The sequence below is a fragment of the Sparus aurata genome, chromosome 3 (genome assembly GCF_900880675.1).
Source record: "Sparus aurata chromosome 3, fSpaAur1.1, whole genome shotgun sequence".
Taxonomy (NCBI): Eukaryota; Metazoa; Chordata; class Actinopteri; order Spariformes; family Sparidae; genus Sparus; species Sparus aurata.
This window is the reverse complement of record NC_044189.1, coordinates 4,000,210-4,022,177: the sequence shown is the minus strand read 5'-3', so window position 1 is coordinate 4,022,177 and position 21,968 is coordinate 4,000,210. Positions and strand designations below refer to the sequence as shown.

At 37.9% G+C, this 21,968-nt stretch overlaps 2 protein-coding genes across 5 annotated transcripts; both read right to left on the bottom strand.

Moving 5' to 3' along the window:
• Positions 1–3,129: 3,129 nt before the first annotated feature.
• On the bottom strand, positions 3,130–6,254 carry LOC115577863 (CD209 antigen-like protein D). Its single transcript, XM_030410746.1, has 5 exons — positions 6,088–6,254; positions 5,740–5,850; positions 4,360–4,446; positions 4,137–4,261; positions 3,130–3,260 (listed from the first exon to the last, which is right to left on the bottom strand). Exons 1-5 carry the CDS (start codon positions 6,230–6,232, stop codon positions 3,147–3,149), a joined length of 582 nt encoding a protein of 193 aa, XP_030266606.1. The 5' UTR covers positions 6,233–6,254; the 3' UTR covers positions 3,130–3,146.
• A 397-nt stretch (positions 6,255–6,651) lies between these two features.
• On the bottom strand, positions 6,652–20,473 carry LOC115577837 (C-type lectin domain family 4 member M-like). Of its 4 annotated transcripts, none has more exons than XM_030410740.1 (8): positions 20,384–20,473; positions 19,981–20,091; positions 9,906–9,995; positions 9,705–9,800; positions 9,461–9,523; positions 8,119–8,261; positions 7,766–7,881; positions 6,652–7,392 (listed from the first exon to the last, which is right to left on the bottom strand). In XM_030410740.1, the coding sequence occupies exons 1-8, from the start codon at positions 20,442–20,444 to the stop codon at positions 7,254–7,256; spliced, it is 819 nt and encodes a 272-aa protein (XP_030266600.1). In that variant the 5' UTR covers positions 20,445–20,473; the 3' UTR covers positions 6,652–7,253. The 4 variants fall into 4 exon arrangements, with proteins under 4 accessions (XP_030266600.1, XP_030266594.1, XP_030266580.1 ...); XM_030410734.1 differs by lacking the exon at positions 20,384–20,473 and adding an exon at positions 11,269–11,388 and having other exon boundaries at positions 19,981–20,088; XM_030410720.1 differs by lacking the exon at positions 9,705–9,800 and having other exon boundaries at positions 20,384–20,449.
• Between the last annotated feature and the right edge of the window lie 1,495 nt (positions 20,474–21,968).

The following is a 21,968-nucleotide window of genomic DNA, read 5'->3' as shown; positions in this document are numbered from 1 at the left end:
GGAGTCCCCCACTTCTTCTAATATGATGTAAAAATATTGATAGTTTTTAGCCTCATGTGTGTTCATACATGCATGGAGTATCATTCAGTGCGTTTACATGACACTCAAGAAAACCAAATTACTACGTTAGTCTGACTATGATCGGATTTTTAAGATGCATGTATACACCTTAGTCTGACTAAAATCGGACCAGATCGGATTTCTCATAGTCAAATTACACTACGTAGATTATTCGATTGAAAGTCGCATTAACTCCTGCATGTATACGTTTCCAGCGGATCGGATCGGATTTTGCGTTCTGCGCAGGCGAGAAAGAGCGCCATTGTGCATCTAGTTTGTGTAATTATCATGTACACCATATACGAAGTGTACAAAGATGTAGCTTCGTCTCGCTCTTCGTACGTCATCTTTCTTGAATGCCGAGGCAGCTGGTGACGTAAAGAGGTCAGCCGGAGGTGGCCCCGTTAACACTAGTTGAAATGGGCACAGCGCCACCTAGCGTACTGGGGTATGACATGCTTTCGGCAGTAATTCGATTTTCTCACCGGCATGTATACTCGGATAATTGCAGTTGTCCGATTGAGCAGCATAGTCGAACTATGGCTGTAATCTGACTAAGCTGTGCATGTAAACGCACTGATTGTGATGTTGTCATAAGAACAGCGTTCCCCCACTTAAATAATCCTCTCTGAATGTCACCTTGTGATTGTAGATCATCTTGTAACCTGTCAAGGACACAGCTTAGCAGCAAAACTTGAAATCAAAAGTACCCTGAATGCTTCATGTGTTCCTACCACATTGTAGTGAGGAGGACAACATTTTGTAAAGAGTTGTAAATGTTAAGACCTTAAAAATAAAACATTCACATAATTGTATTACTTTCTATTTACAGTCTTTACCTTTTCTGTTGTCTGTTGTTCATCTAAAATTGTAATTTCTTTTATTTTACCCCAAATTATTTAGTCAGTAAACATATATAATCGTTTGTCTTCGTCTGGAACTTAATTTTAAAGTGGAGAACCGATGGATACGTGTAGAGAAGTCACTGCTTCAGAATATGAGATTGAATAAACTGATTTGAAATTGATACTGGAATAGGCCGGAGGGAACTATTCCAAACATCTAACTGTCCAAGTTGGACAGTTAGATGTCCAACTTTAGATGTTTGGAACTATTCCAAACATCTAACTGTCCAAGTTGGACAGTTAGATGTTTGGAATAGTTCCCTCCGGCCTATTCCAGTAAATCAAACAATGGAGGTGGTGCCCCATCTACGAGTGTATTATTAATAGTATCAGTGGTGTAGAGCGAATGTGTGTGTCAGTGTTAAATTAAAGGAACAAACTCAAAACAAACTGAAATGAACATGGCTGCCAGAACAAAGAGAGCGAGCCTCTAAGATGGCCGCCCTATTTATATCCTTAGCTCCACCCTCTCAAGGTGCAGCCAACCAGCTGACGGCCTGGAACATGCTTGATGGCTACAGAGAAGTAAAAACATCAGGGAGGTTAGAGTGAGGCTGTCAAAATGCCGTTTGCTGTTATAAATTGTACTTAAGCTGTAAATACTGAATGGAATTGACAACGTGTAACAATAGCACAATCATTTATTTCATGAATTATATAAAATGAACAATTATGAACAAATGATTTAAGAAGAACTCATACATTAACTAAATAACAACAGAAATAATGTAAGGATTGTCCTCCTTCATCTCCTCCTCCTCTTCCTCCTCGGCGCTGGCTGGCTCTCCTCCTCATCATCGTCTTCATCCTCCTCCTCGTGTGTTCTCAGTGGAAGGTCTCTGTCCTAACACCACTTAGCAAAAAGTAGTTTATTCAAGTGTACTACAAGTATACTTATTTTATACTAAAACTGAGGCAGTATACTTGAAGTGTACTTTTTATATACTACATTTTATGTACTCAAGAAAAGTATAGTGAAGTATACTTGGCTTATACTGAAAAGTATAAAGAATAGTCTAAGACTAAGTACATTAATACTTAGACTTATACTTTAATACTAAAACGTATACTTGTACTTTACTATACTGTGGACTGTGGTGCAAAGACTCTTGGGTATTCTGTTGTTGTCGGTGTAATTATGGCTCGTGAATGTGTTTGTGAATAAGATGATGTGTAAGACAGTTGCGGGTTAATTCACATCCTTGTTCTGTGGTCAAATTGTGTCGAATTAACAAAGATGATAAAAACGTTGGCACCGTGAGTGAAGGGGTGTTTTCTGGGAGAGACTTCCTGTCTGTTAAGCTGTAGGCATGTACAATAATATATTATGAATCTTTTGCTAGACCTTGCCACTTTATAAGTGCAAATACTTACAATATCTTGATGTAAGTACAGAAAAAGATTGAGTCATTGAGTTGTACTACATTTAATTTACTAGCTTTAGCTTTTGAGGTATTAGCCCTGTTATAAACTTACAGTTTGTTTTGTTTTTACATAATTGTTCTGCTTTAAGTGATGAGGGCCACACAAGAGGAACTGACATGAACATGTTGGTGCCCTCATGTGGTACAGCAGTAGACTACAAGTTCATCAATCGGAGCTGTTGAGAATCTAGATCAGTGGCTTCAGTCACTTTGGCTTTTTAATTTCTCAAATATGAGCCAGAATCCAGAATCCAGAAGTTAAAATCATGCGTTGAATTATTCAAAGATTATCTGAACAGTGTCTGAGTTATGCTAATTCAAATAAATAAATGGAAAATCCTCAAAATATTAACACAAATTGAAAACATGATCAGTCTGATGAAATCAAATCCAGATTGTTCTGTATGACTTTATTTTTCTCTTTTTAACTTAAAATGTCATCTAAGTATTAAACATCCTTAATGAATCTGATATATCATGACTTAAAAAAAAAAAAAGTCTTTTAAATCCTCACACATGTTTCGGTGTTGTTCCGTCCACCAATTGCCTAGACTATCTGAACACTGTCTCGTGCTAATTCAAATGACAATAATAAAATGCCTCAGAATATGAACATTATTTGAAAACATGATTGAATTGATTTCATCAAATCAGTCATGTTTTGTATGATTTATTGTTCTCTTTTTTACTTTACATTTTTTATTTAATCTAAGTATTAAATGTGGACAATTATTCTGATAAATCGTGATTTTAAAACTCACACATATTTCGGTGCTGTTCCGTCCACCCATTGCCATTCTGTTTTCCATGACTTCACTGACTGCAGACCGATCCAGGAAGCCTGATGCTCAGTCAGATCTTTGACAAAGTCCTGGTGATTTTGCAGAAGATACAGTAATTATTTCCATGTGTCATGTTGTGTTCATCTCTGAAGGAGAGAAATCCTCCACGATGAAGAATGAATTAAAACATAATAACACACACACAAAAAAAATGTTTTCTTAGTCAGGAACAATAAATATTAATTGACGTTTTTGTGATTTAGCCACAAAGACTTTTGTCCTCAGAGCTCAGTGCATTGCAGCTAATCAAGTAATATATAGAAACAAGTTTGTTGACATTTCACCCATATGACAACACATGCATCACATTAGAACAAAATGATGCTAAGGGAGAAAACACAACCAAATACAGAACCACGCTGCAAGAAGCACAAAGGATGATGAAAACTGTTTCATGGGACGCTAAAAAGTGACGAACACGTATGAACACAGCGGGGAGAAGCTGGTTGTTGCCACATTTTGTGCCTCAGGAAGTTATTATATTTGAGAATCTGTAAAGTCTGATTTTTTTTTTTTTTTTATGGGACAACAAGAATCTGAATGTAAATATGTAAAATATTTTGACAGCCAGTAATATCAGACATTGTAGTGGAATTAGAAGTGCATCCTCGAGGCCTGGAGTCAGCAACCTTAACTGTCATAAGAGCAATTCTTGTCCCCTTCACTCACCCAAAAATATGTCTGGAGCCACAAAACACAGCATAAAAGGTGTAAATTGGCCCATTAAGATTAATAATAGCATACTCTGTATTGGACTATTTATTTTCATTACATGCTTGGCTTTTGCAACAGAATACCATGTTTTGGTGAGACAGATTATATTTATGTAATTGTTATTGGGGGATGCTATAACTAACAAAAGACACATCTGAACAGAAAGCCCAAACAAGGTAACAGACACTCACATGTTCCTCTTTGGTTGTTATTGTCAGCAGATCTGCTCCGTTGCTCTGACAGTCGGTCCTGCTCTCAGTCCAGTTCTTCTTCTCTGTAAATTTGTAATAACAACTACATCGAAATCTCTTCCATCCTACAAGAAACAACTTAGTGTCATTACAGTGTTTTAGCAACAGATTTGAAATTGATATGATGGATTAACGTCTTGTAATGTGTTGCTGTTCCCCTGACCGTGGCAGAAACTGTCGTTAAGGTTGTCGTGACTCGTCGACTTCTCCTTCTGACTGAGCTCGGAGTTTTTACAACTTTCTGAAATATCTGGTGAAAAAAAAAAGAGACAGGGCAGCGATGTCCAATCAAACCGATTGATTGAAGGGGCGCCGTTTAGCTCAGTGGGTAACGTGCGCATGCAGAGCCATGTGCCAAGGCTCTGCAGCGGACCCGGGTTCGATTCCCCTTCTCTCTCTCCCTGTTTCCTGTCATATCTTCAGCTGCACTGTTAATAAAAAAGCCATAAAAAGGCCAAAAAACATTTGATTGAAGTTTTGAGTGATTCAAGATGAGACATTAAAATAAAGTCAAAGTCCTCACAGAGTTTGGACAGGACGGTGACTCCAGCTAATAGCAGAGACCTCCTGAGGTTCTATAACTCACACTGCTGAAGAATCATAATGGCCTCAGACAAATATTTAAAGCCCCCCTTCAGTCAAAACTGTGTTTTTCTGCTAGTTCTTGAAACAGCTGTTGCAACTGGTGGTACCGTTGTCACATCCTAACAGACATCTGCAGTTCAAGTCACAACACTGGATATTTTTAATATTAAAACCTGGTGTTTCTTAAGGACAGTTATGGACATTTCCAATTGTGTCTGTGGTGACTAAAACCAGTTTTAACCCAAACATGATGTTGTCCTAACCATAACCAGTGTTTTTTGTGCCTACGTTATAAAGAGAGAAAATTTGACCGAAATAAAGCTGAAGTTGTAACATAATGAATGTCCAGTTTTATGTCTGATCTGTGGTTTTGCAGAACCATTAACTGTTAAGTTAGGGCTGATAATAATGTAAAAAGTTTGAAAACCATTAAACATACCAGCAACGTGAATAAAAAGTTGTAATGTAAAAAATGACTAGTAGCTAAATCTTACAGACAACAGTGAAAAGTACAATATTTACCTCTGTGAATGAGTAGAAGTACTCGAGTAGAAACTACATTCAGAGCCAGTAAAATAATGAGTTTGGACCAGTAGATTCTGAACAGACTCACCAGACTGGACCAGTGGCAAGAAACATTATTGTTGGTCCCTGGTTAAGATTTCTATACATCCTTAGAGAAATGCTCTCCTAACAGTGTATGGATTGTGTAGGGTTACGTCTTCATTGATAATGTTAACTTCCTCTTTTACACAGTGAGAGAAGAAACAACCCGTGCTGACTGGCTTTAGTGTTCATTGTAAAATGTCTCTTGGACAAAACTCTGATCACAGGAACAAAGTGATACGATGGTAATAAAGATGAACCTGCTACTATTGTGTTATCTAACTGAAAGAAGCCCAAAACATGACATTACTAAAAAGATATGACAGTTTGGATTAAAAACTGAGTCACTCACAGCGTATGTAGATTCCAGCCAACATGAGCAGATACATCACTCCCAGAGTCACTGCAGGAGCTCTGAAACACCTTCTTTTGACAGCTGCACCGTTCTGTTCAGTGTTTGGTCCTGCAGAGGAAAAATACATAGACAACATTTTGATTATGTTGGTATGAAGGTTGAAGTGACACTTTAAACTGTGGAGTGTTTGCTGCTCATTGTCATTCCCTCTATAAGAATAATGAGTGAGCCGTGACTGATGGTGAACTGATGGATGAATTCATCATTTTCACTCAGTATTTAATTTAAATATAGCCACATAAACAATAGTCAAACAATAATCAATAGTCATCATTTAAGACTTACTGGCTTGTTGTGACCCGAGATCAGTGTGATGCTCTTCATCCTCTAAGATCTCCACCTCCATCTCCTCTCCCTCTCCTCTGTTCTCTCTTCTGATGAATCTCACATTGAAGCTGGAATCTGGTGCAGCAAGAATTTCTGCAGACATCTTTACAAACTGGAAACTTAACTGAAGCTGTTCTTGCACAAGTTTGACTGTGTAGTTTATCATTCTGTCTTTGAGTTGGACAGCCTCTAACACAGGAAGTGACATCAGGACAGACCACAGCTGAACACATGAAAAAACACATGTCACTCAAATTGTTTCAAAATAGACTTTTAATGGTTTGCTCATTGGGATAAAGACACTCATCAAATAAACAATATTAATACATTTGAAGCTACAAACTAAATCTGTTTTTTTGTCTTTAATTCTTGACAGTGACTTTGAGGAAATACAAGGTTTTCACTGTAAAGCAGAAGTGTGTGTTCACATACACACATTTGTGCTGAGCTGTATTCACTGTTGCCCTCACAGTTTACTCACACATACGTATATGACACAGGAAATGTGATGCTGCTGGACTGTTTTTTAAAATTAGCTCTGCTACATGCACAACTTGTGACCCACAGAGAGACAAGAGATGCAAACAGTGTTTAGGAGTGCAGAACAAAAATCCAAAATGAAGGAACAATGTTAAATTACATCAAGGGCTGTTTAAATGTTTAAATGGTGCTTTGGTTAAGATTAATAGATCCTTTTCCTGTGATTATCATGGGAATTTGACAGCAGCACATTAAACAGGCTAAAGAGGCAAAACATAAACCTTCAAGCATGTTTCTCTCTCCTGTAGAAGCTTCACACTGAACATTAGCAGCTGCTGTATCAAAGAGGACTCAGACACAACTTGGTATTATTTTCACATATTGAACGCAGACAGATGGAGCTGAATACAAACTTATGAATCAACTAAAGCAAAGTAAAGACAAGCTTTTACTGTGATGATCCTGCAGGACTGCAGAGTCAGTAATACACATGTAGCTGTGTTGGATCACTTCCAATCAGATTATACAGCATGTAAGGCAGAGGAACAATATGTGTGTGATCAGGTTATTGAGCATGTCACACACAATACATGTAAATGTGTCTGAGTTTACAGAGCTGATCTCAACACTCCACACTTCTGTCATCATAGAATGCAAGAAACTCGTTTCTCACAGATATAGTACTTAGTAAAGTCATCATAGCTTTGTCTCCATTGTCCTTGTTGATTAGAGAACGCTGCGTACCTGCCCCATGTTGCTGCTGGTAGTCCTGCTGCACTGAAGCTGTAGCACAAAGAAAATGTTTATCTTTTAAACAGAGTACAAGCTTCTGATTAATTTTCAATTTGAAATAAGTTGTTTCATTTTACCTCAATTTTTAATGTTTTCTATTATTAATGATAATTTTAAATAACTCATCTAATATATGTAGTAATCTTGTCTCTCTGTTTTCAGTGATTCATGTGATTAACATTTTGAGGACTGAATCAGAAAAAGAAAGAGATTATGGATCCACTGATTTGAAACACAAAGATGGTTTCCCAATCACTGTGTCTCGTTTAAGATGATAATATTAATAATATTCACATTTAATTTCTGTGACAGCCAGTTAATTTTATGGAAATGTGATGAAAATAAAAACTTTAAAATGTCTCACGTTTCTCTCAGCGGTGATCCGTCCACCCACTTCCATTCATAACTGCTTCCTGTTGACTCTGTCTTTAGACCAATCCAGAACTCTCCATACATGTTGTTCAGCTCACTGACAAATTTCTGGTATTTAACAAGAGACAACAATCATTTCTCTGTTCATCATTCAGTTTTTTTATTGTAGTAAAGAAATGTTGTTAGATATGAATAATCAAAATGTTTCATTGCAAACAAAACTACAAATCCAATCTTTAAAATACACACAGTCTGAAATATGAAAATAATATTGACAGGAGAACAGGTCCAGATGACAGAGTCACAGCAGGTTGAGTTAGAGGCTCTTTACTAACACACACTCACATTTTCATCTTTGTTGTTTATGACCACCAGATCTGCTCCTTTGTTCTGACAGTCAGTTCTGCTCTGAGACCACGTTCTCTTCTCATTGGATCTAAAGTAACAGCTGCATCCAAATCTCGTCCATCCGTCAGGACACCTCATCCCTTAATGTCAAACACGTGTTTTAAAGAAAGAGTTCATGTCATTCTGTGTCAAATTAACTTCTTGCTTCCTCTATTTAGTTTAAGATGTTTCTTGATCACCACTTTCCCTATTCAGGCTGTTAACTCTGTATTTTTGCTCAGGATATAATATCTCATTTGTGACGGTCTGAAATATAATCTAAAAAAATGTCAACATCTTGAATCAGTTTTATACCATGGTCTGGGTGAATACTCGATTCTGATTGGCTGGAGGGTGTAGGTTAAAAAGTGATATATGGACACCTACTAAGTAGTTCCAGTCAAATTGACTGTTCACAGCTGTAAATCAATGCGCTAGCTGGCTTATCAAATCTGAATATTATATTTCCAGCACTGAGTGCAGTCCGTCAGTCCTTCAGTGTCTTATCCTCTGAACACCACAGGGTGGCGACTGTAACACACAAGCTGCAGAAAGTTCACTTCCCCTCTAAATTTACTGATATGCAAATAATCTCACATCCCGTTGGCTGTTCAACTCTCTGCTTCAGGCTGCGGCCACAGTAACGTTACACACGGCCGGTCATTTGTTCGTGGAAATCTTGCTATTGATTTGAGGACAATAACCTGACTGGTTAGGTAGCTAATCATGTTAGCTAGCATACTGTCAAATTATATTTACTGTTTGTCAACCGTATGCAATGTTATTGACTTTGAATCTTGCTAGCATAGCGTTAGCTTTCTGGCTCATGGCTGAGCGGACTAGAATATCTCCCGTTGCCAAGTCGTATCTATGATCCGTCCTATTTACTGGAGGAGTGAACAACGTCTCCGTTGCATAAGAATCTTACGGGAGAGTAATGATTGTTCCAGGTATTAGTCAAACCCTCAGGCGTTACCAGGGAAACTAAGTTATGGCTTGTGAAAAACTTTATATTTTGATTGTAAAACGCATGAAAATGTAAATTAATGGTCCGAATTTCTTTTCTTTGGCAAGTGACCATGGTATAAGCGGGATAATGTCCTTCGAGGTGTCCATAAACAGAAGTTAATGGACTTCGCGGAGGCAACCGTCCGACGCGAAGCGCCTCCGCGTCGTCCGATTCATTTCTGTTAATGAACACCTCGTCGGGCATTATCCCTTACATAATAAAAAGATGAAGCACAGTCAAGTTGTATCATGTAAATTCACATTACAGTTGCACATTTTAGATTTTTCTCACCTTCAATTTTGTCCTTCAGCTTCTGTAACTCAGCCTGTAACTGACTGTTGTTGACTGTAATGTCTTGAGAAACACAAGAATAGATGAACAGTCAGATGATGTGAAATTATTTAAGATCATATCTCATTTGTGACTGTCTGAAAAAAATGTCAGCAACATGAAACAGCTATAATTAAAAGTTGAAGCACAGTCAAGTAATATCATGTACATTGACATTACAGTTGCACATTTAAATTTTTCTCACCTTTAATTTCATCCTTTAGCTTCTTGACCACTTCCTGTAACTTACTGTGATTTTTACTCAGGGTTTCATAACTATTCTGCAGCTGATTGTTGTTGACTGTAATGTGTGAAATAGATTATCAGTGAGATAATACAAACATTTTGCAGAGAATTTGATCCTGTATATTTGGTATTTCCTTTTTTGTTTGAGACTTTTTTTCACCTGAAGCTGTTTCCTGGTGTTGGGTGTAGTTGTTGCTCAGTTTGTCGTATCTGTTCTGCAGCTGGTCTTTTTCCAAAGTGACTGAAATATCTGGTGAGAACCAGAACAAAGTAAAAAACACAAACATATCATTGTTTCTTTATACTAAAGACCAACTACCTATTTTCCTGTGCATAATGAAATATCATTTTCTATATTCCAAATTAGAGTTTTTTTTTGTGTGTGTTCTTGTGCTTTTACATATTCTATGCACAGACTTCCTAGAACTTTACATGATTATATTCCATCACTGTCGCCCTCTGCTGGTACTGCTCGTTCACACATGTTGTTGTCCTGCCTGGGACACAGACCAGCATTAGACCAACATGTTATCAGCATCAAGGTACACACTTGTATGTTATAACTCAGACTGCTGAGGAATCATAATAGCTGCAGCCGTATATTTAAAGCCCCCCTTCATTCAAAATGGTGTTTTCCTTTTGTTCTTTCAGTTGAATATTTGTTCAGGTTGAATTTTCTATGTCTGTATTATCACAAGGCTGTGCTAATGCTCTACTTAACCACAAAAAAGTTTGGTTAAGTTGAAGAAAATGTTTCATTGTTAACACCTGTTGTTGTCAACACACTCACTGATAGAGATGGTCGAATAAAAATAGCTTGTTTTTGATCACCACAAAAACCACGATGTACACAGCATGTGAGCGCAGCTGAGCGGCGAGAATTTTCGCTCCCCGCGTACGCGGGTGTTCATTCCTTTGCTCCACCGCTCAAAATTATACCAGACAGCTCTGCTCAAAGACCGCTCTCCGCTCACCTGAAATTTAATTCGCTGTACGCTAGCTCAAATTTAAAAGAGGGAGAAATTCCTGACGTTGCACCGATATGACCTGTCTACTTGCTTTTCGAAGTATTTTACAAACTCCATCTCTCAACGAATGACCTCAGATGTAGGCTAACCCTTGAAGGCACACGTGAGTCTGTGTGGACTTGTGCATGTCCTAGACTCGTGGAGAGCGGTATCAGAACGGAGGTTATTCTGGAGAATATTCTTTACAGTATTTCTCAGTGTTTTGGATTGTTGCAATACTAATGACATACATTTGCATAAAGCAAGCATAGTTGTTCACTCCCATGTTGAAAAGAGTGAAAATATCCCTTTAAGGTGCATTTAGAACAGATTGAAAATACGTGATTGATTTGAGATTAATTGCACATTTGTTACCATTGACAATAATGTGATTAATCGCGATTAAATATTTTAGACGTTGAGAGTCCTAATTTATATATAATGGTTTTTTTTTTAATTTATTTATTTATATATATGTGTGTGTGTATATATGTATATGTATTTTTTATATATTACAATATGTGGATAGGAGGATGATTGCAGTCAGCATCAGAAAGCACAGCACTCCAAGACAGAATACAGCAGAGCTGAACCGCTTTCTTTGGACGGCTGGAGGTTGTTTCTCATTCTGCGGTCCTAAAGTGACAAACACACAGAGAGCATCATTCCCCTCTGCTACAAAGACGTTTTACTCTGTGGTTTCATTGTTTTGATCTGTGGTGACATCTGTGCACAACTTTGAACAAGTTGTTTTAAAGTCCTAACATTAGAAATATATTAAAAAATATAATTAAATCACCAGACTGTCTCATTATATTTCACAGCCGGAGGTGCGCGGCGTTCGTCGCTGCTTGCAGCTTTAATACTTCCAATATATTTGTCCCTGTAGTGAGTTTGTGATTATTTGGTAAAGATTTCTCTATCAACCTTTTGTATATATGTCTTAAAATATCTCCCCCTCACTGCAACAGACACAACCAGTAAGCATTATGCAAATTAGTACGTGATCATATCATCAATATGTAAATGAGCACATGAGATCACCTGGCGATCCTCATCTGAGGATCGTAACTGCTATTTGTCAAAGAGTCTTTAAGTGCACAGTGACTGCTGCGGCCATACGATGACTGTTTTTCACGGGGCATCGAGGCCAAAGCGTGAAATTCCCACCCTGGCTCTGTCTGACGCTGGACTGTACAGCTGTTATGTCCCAAGATTGAGGGCACATTGCACCATGAACATGACTGTTGGTAAGTTACTATGTGGTGCTTGATGTAAAGTTATGAGCCACCTGTGTGACAGGCTGATGTAATACATGACCAGCTGCTTATAAGTAACTGAAATGTTTGTCGTCTTAAACAGAAGAGAGAGAAACGCCCAGCTCAGCGAGACCTCCACTGGATCCTGTGACCGCGCCGGACCACCCTGGTAAATACATTCTCTGTTTCCTCTGCAGTGCAACTCCAACGTCCTTTAACAAGTGTGACAAACGTATTTTCTTTCTCTCAGATGTTCGTGGAGAGGAGGAGGAGGAGGAGGGACCTGCAGAAGACCATTTCCGTACCATCGTCTGAGAGATGAAGTGATGGAGGGAAGTCTGCTGACGACCAGGAAGTACAGAATGATTTTCTACATGCCAAAAATAACTAACATGTCAGCTTGTATAATCTAAGTAATCTATTTAAAGTGGATTTTTTTGTGAATGTATATGAGTCAAAACCGTCCTGCCAGTGGAGAAGTGTCGATCTCAGAATGTGACGTAACCTGGAGGACAGTTAAGGTGGAACGCTCCTAAAGCTTATTTCATATAAATGCAGGATAATTTGTTGTTTTGTCGTTAGTGAAAACGATATTGACCTTTGTAGTGGGAGACTACCATCCTTATCCGTCAAATTATTCCACAATCAGGCCCAGTAAATCCACTTGAAGGTTAAAATCCAAATTAAAGGAAAAACAGCCCAGATTTTAGATCCAACTCAGAGGAGAAATCCACTCAGAACCTAAGTTCAGAGCAGAGGTGAAACTGCTCAGAACCTAAGTCCCAAAACTGCTCCAGAGACTAAGTCCAAATCAGAGGCGAGGCAGCAGGTCTTCAGTCAAAAAGGTGTTTATTCCAAGAGAAGTTATAAATCCATTAGGTATCCCCGAACAACTGAGAAATCTCCCCGGATCACCCCCTTTTATACCTGGGGTCAGTGTCACCAACGCCCCTTCTTGGACCACCCCCCTCGTCATGATCACGCAAGACTATCATCTTAATATTTTTTAATATCTTCCCTAATGGCTGCAAAGTGTCTCACCCAGGCCTCTATCTTGGCCTTGGGTGGGCTGCGGCGTCACCTGTTGCTTCCTCACTCCAGCTCTGTTATTATAAAGGGAGTATCTGACCTTGGTCTTACATCAGGCTCATATTCACTGTTAGAAGGTATATTTCTCAAATAAAATTTATATGCATGATCATGACCCAGTTTATATTTGCCACTACACCTTGAAGTTGAAAAAGGAGCCTCATATAAGAAACCAGACTAAAATCAAAAGCTGGAAAAGTCACGTGAGATCTCGCGTGGATAGTTGTTGCTGGAAGACAGTAGTTCCACCTTAACTGTCCTCCAGGTTACGTCACATTCTGAGATCGACACTTCTCCACTGGCAGGACGGCGGCGAGCGGAACAAGCTACTGCTAACGTGAGTTGTTCAAAAACCTTCTTTTTAGTAAACTCTGTGTACACAAACAATGTTCTCAATGCTCGTGTTCATGTGTAGAGACCCTGGTGATACTACGAGCAAAGTTTCATGTTGTGTCGAGACTTCTTACTGTTTTAAACAGAGAGATTTTGAAGCTATCGTAAAAGTGCCCGTAGCACTCCCATTGAAAATGAGTTTGACCCGAAAATGAAAATACGGTAAATCTTAAAAGTGCCTCTTTCATCATAATTATGCTTTTACATGAAGGTTTGACTCGTACACATTCACAAAAAAAGCCTAGGTTGCATTCTTTTGAGAGTTTCACTTTAACTGGAGATGTGTTGTAAAGACGTTGCTGCTGACTGAATCATCTCAACATCCACTGAATGGACATGAAATTTGGTACAGACATTCATGTTTCCCCTCAGGATGAATTATAATAACTTTGGTTTCCCTGTGAATTTTCCTCTAGTGTCATCTAAAATGTGAATCCGGTTTATGAACAAATAGCTGCAAAACTAAAAACATTCCCATGAGCCTCAGCTGCTTTATGCACATGAGGTCATACGGTGTGAAGCACACAGCACAGGTGCATTCAGGTACTGTAATGTTGACCAAAAACACAATCATGCTGTTTCTAAATTTACATTTTCTACTGTTTGTAATCTTGTTTACCTCATGGTGCCTTGACGCAGAAGTTAGAACATTTTCAACTCCAGCTGGTTCTGAGGAACTGGTTCCTGCTCTCATCTTAAACTGGTCCGACTGCTGTAAACGTCTCTACTGGACGACCCACATCAGACAATATGAAGCTTCTGATCATTGATCAAACTGTAACTGTCCCTTTAATATCTACTGAGTGTATCTGAGCAGGACTGCTGAGTTTTTATGGTGCTATTTTCTGCTCTGACTTGAAGCTTTTTATCAGCCTCATCCAGCGTCTATGAGCTGAATATCAACATCGTGTGTTTGGAAACTTCATGATTGTATTTTTATTTTTTCCCCTTGTATCCGTTTTTTATGTACACTGTTTCAGTGTAAAACACATCAATAAAAGTGTTTATGTATTTATCCAGCATCAAACCACAGTTGCAATGTTTATTTGTCCCTCTAAAGATCTTTCCATGGAGAAAATGTATTTCTACAGTTTCTGAGATTTCCTCTTACGTACGGTGGCTTTAGTTAAACTCTTGTTAAAGTGAACTACTACTGGATTTTTTTTCAATCATAATCAAAATGATAATTAATATAATTAACTCAATGTCAGAGATGATTTAATTGTATGCTGTTTTTCTATAAAATACACTCTGAACGATGTCACCCACATTTAAAGTATTATTTTGGTAAAACAGTGATATTTTGAATGGACTCTGGTGCTAAATGTTCCACACTGTGTGACAAAACAACCCTGACGTTCCCGGGAACACTGTTGGTGTGTCTCATTTCAGGGTCTGCATGGAGTCCCCCACTTCTTCTAGTATGATGTTAAAATAATGATAGTTTTTAGCCTCATGTGTGTTCATACATGCATGGAGTATCATTGTGATGTTGTCAAAAGAACAGCGTTCCCCCACTTAAATAATCCTCACTGAATGTCACCTTGTGATTGTACGTCATCTTGTAACCTGTCAAGGACACAGCTTAGCAGCAAAACTTGATATCAAAAGTACCCTGAATGCTTCGTGTGTTCTTACCACATTGTAGTGAGTAGGACAACATTTTGTTGAGAGTTGTGAATGTTAAGACCTTAATAATAAAAGAAAACATCCACATAATTGTATTACTTTGTAATTACAGTCTTTACCTTTTCTGTTGTCTGTTGTTCTTCATCTAAAATTGTCATTTCTTTTATTTTATCCCAAATTTTTTAGTCAATAAACATATATAATCGTTTGTCTTCGTCTGGAACTTAATTTTAATGTGGAGAACCGATGGATATGTGTAGAGAAGTCACTGCTTCAGAATATGAGATTGAATAAACTGATTTGAAATTGATACTCTAACTGTCCAAGTCAAACTTGGACAGTTAGATGTTTGGAATAGTTCCCTCCGGCCTACTCCAGTAAATCAAACAACGGAGGTGGTGCTCCATCTAAGAGTGTATTATTAATAGTATCAGTGGTGTAGAGCGAATGTGTGTGTCAGTGTTAAATTAAAGGAACAAACTCAAAACAAACTGAAATGAACATGGCTGCCAGAACAAAGAGAGCGAGCCTCTAAGATGGCCGTCCTATTTATATCCTTAGCTCCACCCTCTCAAGGTGCAGCCAACCAGCTGACGGCCTGGAACATGCTTGATGGCTACAGAGAAGTAAAAACATCAGGGAGGTCAGAGCGAGGCCGTCAAAATGCCGTTTGCTGTTATAAATTGTACTTAAGCTGTAAATACTGAATGGAATAGACAACGTGTAACAATAGAACAATCATTTATTTCATGAATTATATAAAATGAACAATTATGAACAAATGATTTAAGAAGAACTCATACATTAACTAAATAACAACAGAAATAATGTAAGGATTGTCCTCCTTCATCTCCTCCTCCTCTTCCTCCTCGGCGCTGGCTGGCTCTCCTCCTCATCATCGTCTTCATCCTCCTCCTCGTGTGTCCTCAGTGGAAGGTCTCTGTCCTAACACCACTTAGCAAAAAGTAGTTTATTCAAGTGTACTACAAGTATACTTATTTTATACTAAAACTGAGGCAGTATACTTGAAGTGTACTTTTTATATACTACATTTTATGTACTCAAGAAAAGTATAGTGAAGTATACTTGGTTTATACTGAAAAGTATAAAAAATAGTCTAAGACTAAGTACATTAATACTTAGACTTATACTTTAATACTAAAACGTATACTTGTACTTTACTATACTGTGGACTGTGGCGCAAAGACTCTTGGGTATTCTGTTGTTGTCGGTGTAATTATGGTTCGTGAATGTGTTTGTGAATAAGATGATGTATAAGACGGTTGCGGGTTAATTCACATCCTTGTTCTGTGGTCAAATTGTGTCGAATTAACAAAGATGATAAAAACGTTGGCACTGTGAGTGAAGGGGTGTTTTCTGGGAGAGACTTCCTGTCTGTTAAGCTGTAGGCATGTACAATAATATATTATGAATCTTTTGCTAAACCTTGCCACATTATAAGTGCAAATACTTACAATATCTTGATGTAAGTACAGAAAAAGATTGAGTCATTGAATTGTATTACATTTAATTTATTAGCTTTAGCTTTTGAGGTATTAGCCCTGTTATAAACTTACAGTTTGTTTTGTTTTTACATAATTGTTCTGCCTTAAGTGATGAGGGCCACACAAGAGGAATTGACATGAACATGTTGGTGCCCTCATGTGGTACAGCAGTAGACTACAAGTTCATCAATCGGAGCTGTTGAGAATCTAGATCAGTGGCTTCAGTCACTTTGGCTTTTTAATTTCTCAAATATGAGCCAGAATCCAGAATCCAGAAGTTAAAATCATGCGTTGAATTATTCAAAGATTATCTGAACAGTGTCTGAGTTATGCTAATTCAAATAAATAAATGGAAAATCCTCAAAATATTAACACAAATTGAAAACATGATCAGTCTGATGAAATCAAATCCAGATTGTTCTGTATGACTTTATTTTTCTCTTTTTAACTTAAAATGTCATCTAAGTATTAAACATCCTTAATGAATCTGATATATCATGATTAAAAAAAAAAATAAAAAGTCTTTTAAATCCTCACACATGTTTCGGTGTTGTTCCGTCCACCAATTGCCTAGACTATCTGAACACTGTCTCGTGCTAATTCAAATGACAATAATAAAATGCCTCAGAATATTAACATTATTTGAAAACATGATTGAATTGATTTCATCAAATCAGTCATGTTTTGTATGATTTATTGTTCTCTTTTTTACTTTACATTTTTTATTTAATCTAAGTATTAAATGTGGACAATTACTCTGATAAATCGTGATTTTAAAACTCACACATATTTCGGTGTTGTTCCGTCCACCCATTGCCATTCTGTTTTCCATGACTTCACTGACTGCAGACCGATCCAGGAAGCCTGATGCTCAGTCAGATCTTTGACAAAGTCCTGGTGATTTTGCAGAAGATACAGTAATTATTTCCATATGTCATGTTGTGTTCATCTCTGAAGGAAAGAAATCCTCCACGATGAAGAATGAATTAAAACACAATAACACACACACAAAAAAAATGTTTTCTTAGTCAGGAACAATAAATATTAATTGACGTTTTTGTGATTTAGCCACAAAGACTTTAGTCCTCAGAGCTCAGTGCATTGCAGCTAATCAAGTAATATATAGAAACAAGTTTGTTGACATTTCACCCATATGACAACACATGCATCACATTAGAACAAAATGATGCTAAGGGAGAAAACACAACCAAATACAGAACCACACTGCAAGAAGCACAAAGGACGATGAAAACTGTTTCATGGGACGCTAAAAAGTGACGAACACGTATGAACACAGCGGGGAGAAGCTGGTTGTTGCCACATTTTGTGCCTCAGGAAGTTATTATATTTGAGAATCTGTAAAATCTGATTTTTTTTTTTAATGGGACAACAAGAATCTGAATGTAAATATGTAAAATATTTTGACAGCCAGTAATATCAGACATTGTAGTGGAAGTAGAAGTGCATCCTCGAGGCCTGGAGTCAGCAACCTTAACTGTCATAAGAGCAATTCTTGTCCCCTTCACTCACCCAAAAATATGTCTGGAGCCACAAAACACAGCATAAAAGGTGTAAATTGGCCCATTAAGATTAATAATAGCATACTCTGTATTGGACTATTTATTTTCATTACATGCTTGGCTTTTGCAACAGAATACCATGTTTTGGTGAGACAGATTATATTTATGTAATTGTTATTGGGGGATGCTATAACTAACAAAAGATACATCTGAACAGAAAGTCCAAACAAGGTAACAGACACTCACATGTTCCTCTTTGGTTGTTATTGTCAGCAGATCTGCTCCGTTGCTCTGACTGTCAGTCCTGCTGTCAGTCCAGTTATTCTTCTCTGTAAATTTGTAATAACAACTTCATCGAAATCTCTTCCATCCTACAAGAAACAACTTAGTGTCATTACAGTGTTTTAGCAACAGATTTGAAATTGTTATGATGGATTAACGTCTTGTAATGTGTTGCTGTTCCCCTGACCGTGGCAGAAACTGTCGTTCAGGTTGTCGTGATTCGTCGACTTCTCCTTCTGACTGAGCTCGGAGTTTTTACAACTTTCTGAAATATCTGGTGGAAAAAAAAGAGACAGGGCAGCGATGTCCAATCAAACCATTTGATTGAAGGGGCGCCGTTTAGCTCAGTGGGTAACATGCGCATCCCATGTGCCAAGGCTCTGCAGCGGACCCGGGTTCGATTCCCCCTCTCTCTCTCCCTGTTTCCTGTCATATCTTCAGCTGCACTGAAAGCCATAAAAAGGCCAAAAAACATTTGATTGAAGTTTTGAGTGATTCAAGATGAGACATTAAAATAAAGTCAAAGTCCTCACAGAGTTTGGACAGGACGGTGACTCCAGCTAATAGCAGAGACCTCCAGAGGTTCTATAACTCACACTGCTGAAGAATCATAATGGCCTCAGACAAATATTTAAAGCCCCCCTTCAGTCAAAACTGTGTTTTTCTGCTAGTTCTTGAAACAGCTGTTGCAACTGGTTGTTCCGTTGTCACATCCTAACAGACATCTGCAGTTCAAGTCACAACACTGGATATTTTTCATATTAAAACCTGGTGTTTCTTAAGGACAGTTATGGACATTTCCAATTGTGTCTGTGGTGACTAAAACCAGTTTTAACCCAAACATGATGTTGTCCTAACCATAACCAGTGTTTTTGTGCCCACGTTATAAAGAGAGAAAATTTGACCGAAATAAAGCTGAAGTTGTAACATAATGAATGTCTAGTTTTATGTCTGATCTGTGGTTTTGCAGAACCATTAACTGTTAAGTTAGGGCTGATAATAATGTAAAAAGTTTGAAAACCATTAAACATACCAGCAACGTGAATAAAAAGTTGTAATGTAAAAAATGACTAGTAGCTAAATCTTTCAGACAACAGTGAAAAGTACAATATTTACCTCTGTGAATGAGTAGAAGTACTCGAGTAGAAACTACATTCAGGGCCAGTAAAAAAATGAGTTTGGACCAGTAGATTCTGAACAGACTCACCAGACTGGACCAGTGGCAAGAAACATTATTGTTGGTCCCTGGTTAAGATTTCTATACATCCTTAGAGAAATGCTCACCTAACAGTGTATGGATTGTGTAGGGTTACGTCTTCATTGATAATGTTAACTTCCTCTTTTACACAGTGAGAGAAGAAACAACCTGTGCTGACTAGCTTTAGTGTTGGTCCTAAAATGTCTCTTGGACAAAACTCTGATCACAGGAACAAAGTGATACGATGGTAATAAAGATGAACATGCTACTATTGTGTTATCTAACTGAAAGAAGCCTAAAACATGACATTACTAAAAGATATGAAAGTTTGGATTGAAAACTGAGTTACTCACAGCGTATGTAGATTCCAGCCAACATGAGCAGATACATCACTCCCAGAGTCACTGCAGGAGCTCTGAAACACCTTCTTTTGACAGCTGCACCGTTCTGTTCAGTGTTTGGTCCTACAGAGGAAAAATACATAGACAACATTTTAATCATGTTGGTGTGAAGGTTGAAGTGACACTTTAAACTGTGGAGTGTTTGTTGCTCATTGTCATTCCCTCTATAAGAATAATGAGTGACGTTACACCAGATTAGAGCACCAAGACAGCTGATAATGACCCGTAGTCAGCGGTGACTGATGGTGAACTGATGGATGAATTGATCATTTTCACTCAGTATTTAATTTAAATATAGCCACATAAACATTTGAGCTAACTTCCCTTTGTCCAATAGTCATCATTTAAGACTTACTGGCTTGTTGTGACCTGAGATCAGCGTGATGCTCTTCATCCTCTAAGATCTCCACCTCCATCTCCTCTCCCTCTCCTCTGTTCTCTCTTCTGATGAATCTCACACTGAAGCTGGAATCTGGTGTGCAGCAAGAATTTCTGCAGACATCTTTACAAACTGGGAACTTAACTGAAGCTGTTCTTGAACAGGTTTGACTGTGTAGTTAAGCGTTCTGTCTTTGAGTTGGACAGCCTCTAACACAGGAAGTGACATCAGGACAGACCACAGCTGAACACATGAAAAGACACACGTCACTCAAATTGTTTCAAAATTAGACTTTTAATGGTTTGCTAATTGGAATCAAGACACTCATCAAATAGACAATATTAATACATTTGAAGCTACAAACTAAAGCTGTTTGTCGTCTTTAATTCTTGACAGTGACTTTGAGGAAATACAAGGTTTTCACTGTAAAGCAGAAGTGTGTGTTCACATACACACATTTGTGCTGAGCTGTATTCACTGTTGCCCACACAGTTTACTCACACATACATATATGACACAGGAAATGTGATGCTGCTGGACTGTTGTTTTTTTTTTTAAACCAGCTCTGTTACATGCATAAACGGTGAACCACAGACAGATAAGAGATGCAAACAGTGTGTAGGAGTGCAGAACATAAATCCAAAATGAAGGAACAATGTTAAATTACATCCAGGTTTGATCCAGATATCAGACTGTTGAAACTGAGTTAAATTGGGCCTTGGTTAAGACTATAAAATGTCCTTATCATGGAATTATCATGGGAATTGGACAGCAGCACATTACACAGGCTAAAGAGGCAAAACATAAACCTTCAAGCATGTTTCTCTCTCCTGTAGAAGCTTCACACTGAACATTAGCAGCTGCTGTATCAAAGAGGACTCAGACACAACTTGGCATCATTTTCACATATTGAACGCAGACAGATGGAGCTGAATACAAAGTTATGAATCAACTAAAGCAAAGTAAAGACAAGCTTTTACTGTGATGATCCTGCAGGACTGCAGAGTCAGTAATACACATGTAGTTGTGTTGGATCACTTCCAATCAGATTATACAGCATGTAAGGCAGAGGAACAATATGTGTGTGATCAGGTTATTGAGCATGTCACACACAATACATGTAAATGTGTCTGAGTTTACAGAACTGATCTCAACACTCCACACTGCGTCATCATAGAATGCAAGAAACTCGTTTCTCACAGATATAGTACTTCGTATGTACATCATCGCTTTGTCTCCATTGTCCTTGTTGATTAGAGTACGCTGTGTACCAGCTCTGTGTAGCTGCTGGTAGTCCTGATGCCCTGAAGCTGTAGCACAAGAAAATGTTTATCTTTTAAACAGAGTACAAGCTTCTGATTAATTTTCAATTGAAATAAGTTGTTTCATTTTACCTCAATTTTTTATGTTTTCTATTATTAATGATATGTTTCAATAACTCATCTAATATATGTAGTAATCTTGTCTCTCTGTTTTCAGTGATTCATGTGATTAACATTTTGAGGACTGAATCAGAAAAAGAAAGAGATCATGGATCCACTGATTTGAAACACACAGATGA

What these genes read in the sequence shown, in the direction of transcription:
- LOC115577863 (XM_030410746.1), bottom strand. Translation starts at nt 6,232, where the DNA reads ATGTCTGCAGAAATTCTTGCTGCACCAGATTCCAGCTTCAATGTGAGA. An exon ending in GGCTGGAATCTACATACGCT is followed by an intron (nt 4,447 to 5,739) that starts GTGAGTGACTCA and finishes TTTTTTCACCAG; the next exon opens with ATATTTCAGAAAGTTGTAAA. An exon ending in TAACGACAGTTTCTGCCACG is followed by an intron (nt 4,262 to 4,359) that starts GTCAGGGGAACA and finishes TGTTTCTTGTAG; the next exon opens with GATGGAAGAGATTTCGATGT.
- LOC115577837 (XM_030410740.1), bottom strand. Translation starts at nt 20,444, where the DNA reads ATGGAGGTGGAGATCTTAGAGGATGAAGAGCATCACGCTGATCTCAGG. An exon ending in ACACCAGGAAACAGCTTCAG is followed by an intron (nt 9,801 to 9,905) that starts GTGAAAAAAAGT and finishes CACACATTACAG; the next exon opens with TCAACAACAATCAGCTGCAG. An exon ending in GGATCACCGCTGAGAGAAAC is followed by an intron (nt 7,393 to 7,765) that starts GTGAGACATTTT and finishes TTTGTGCTACAG; the next exon opens with CTTCAGTGCAGCAGGACTAC.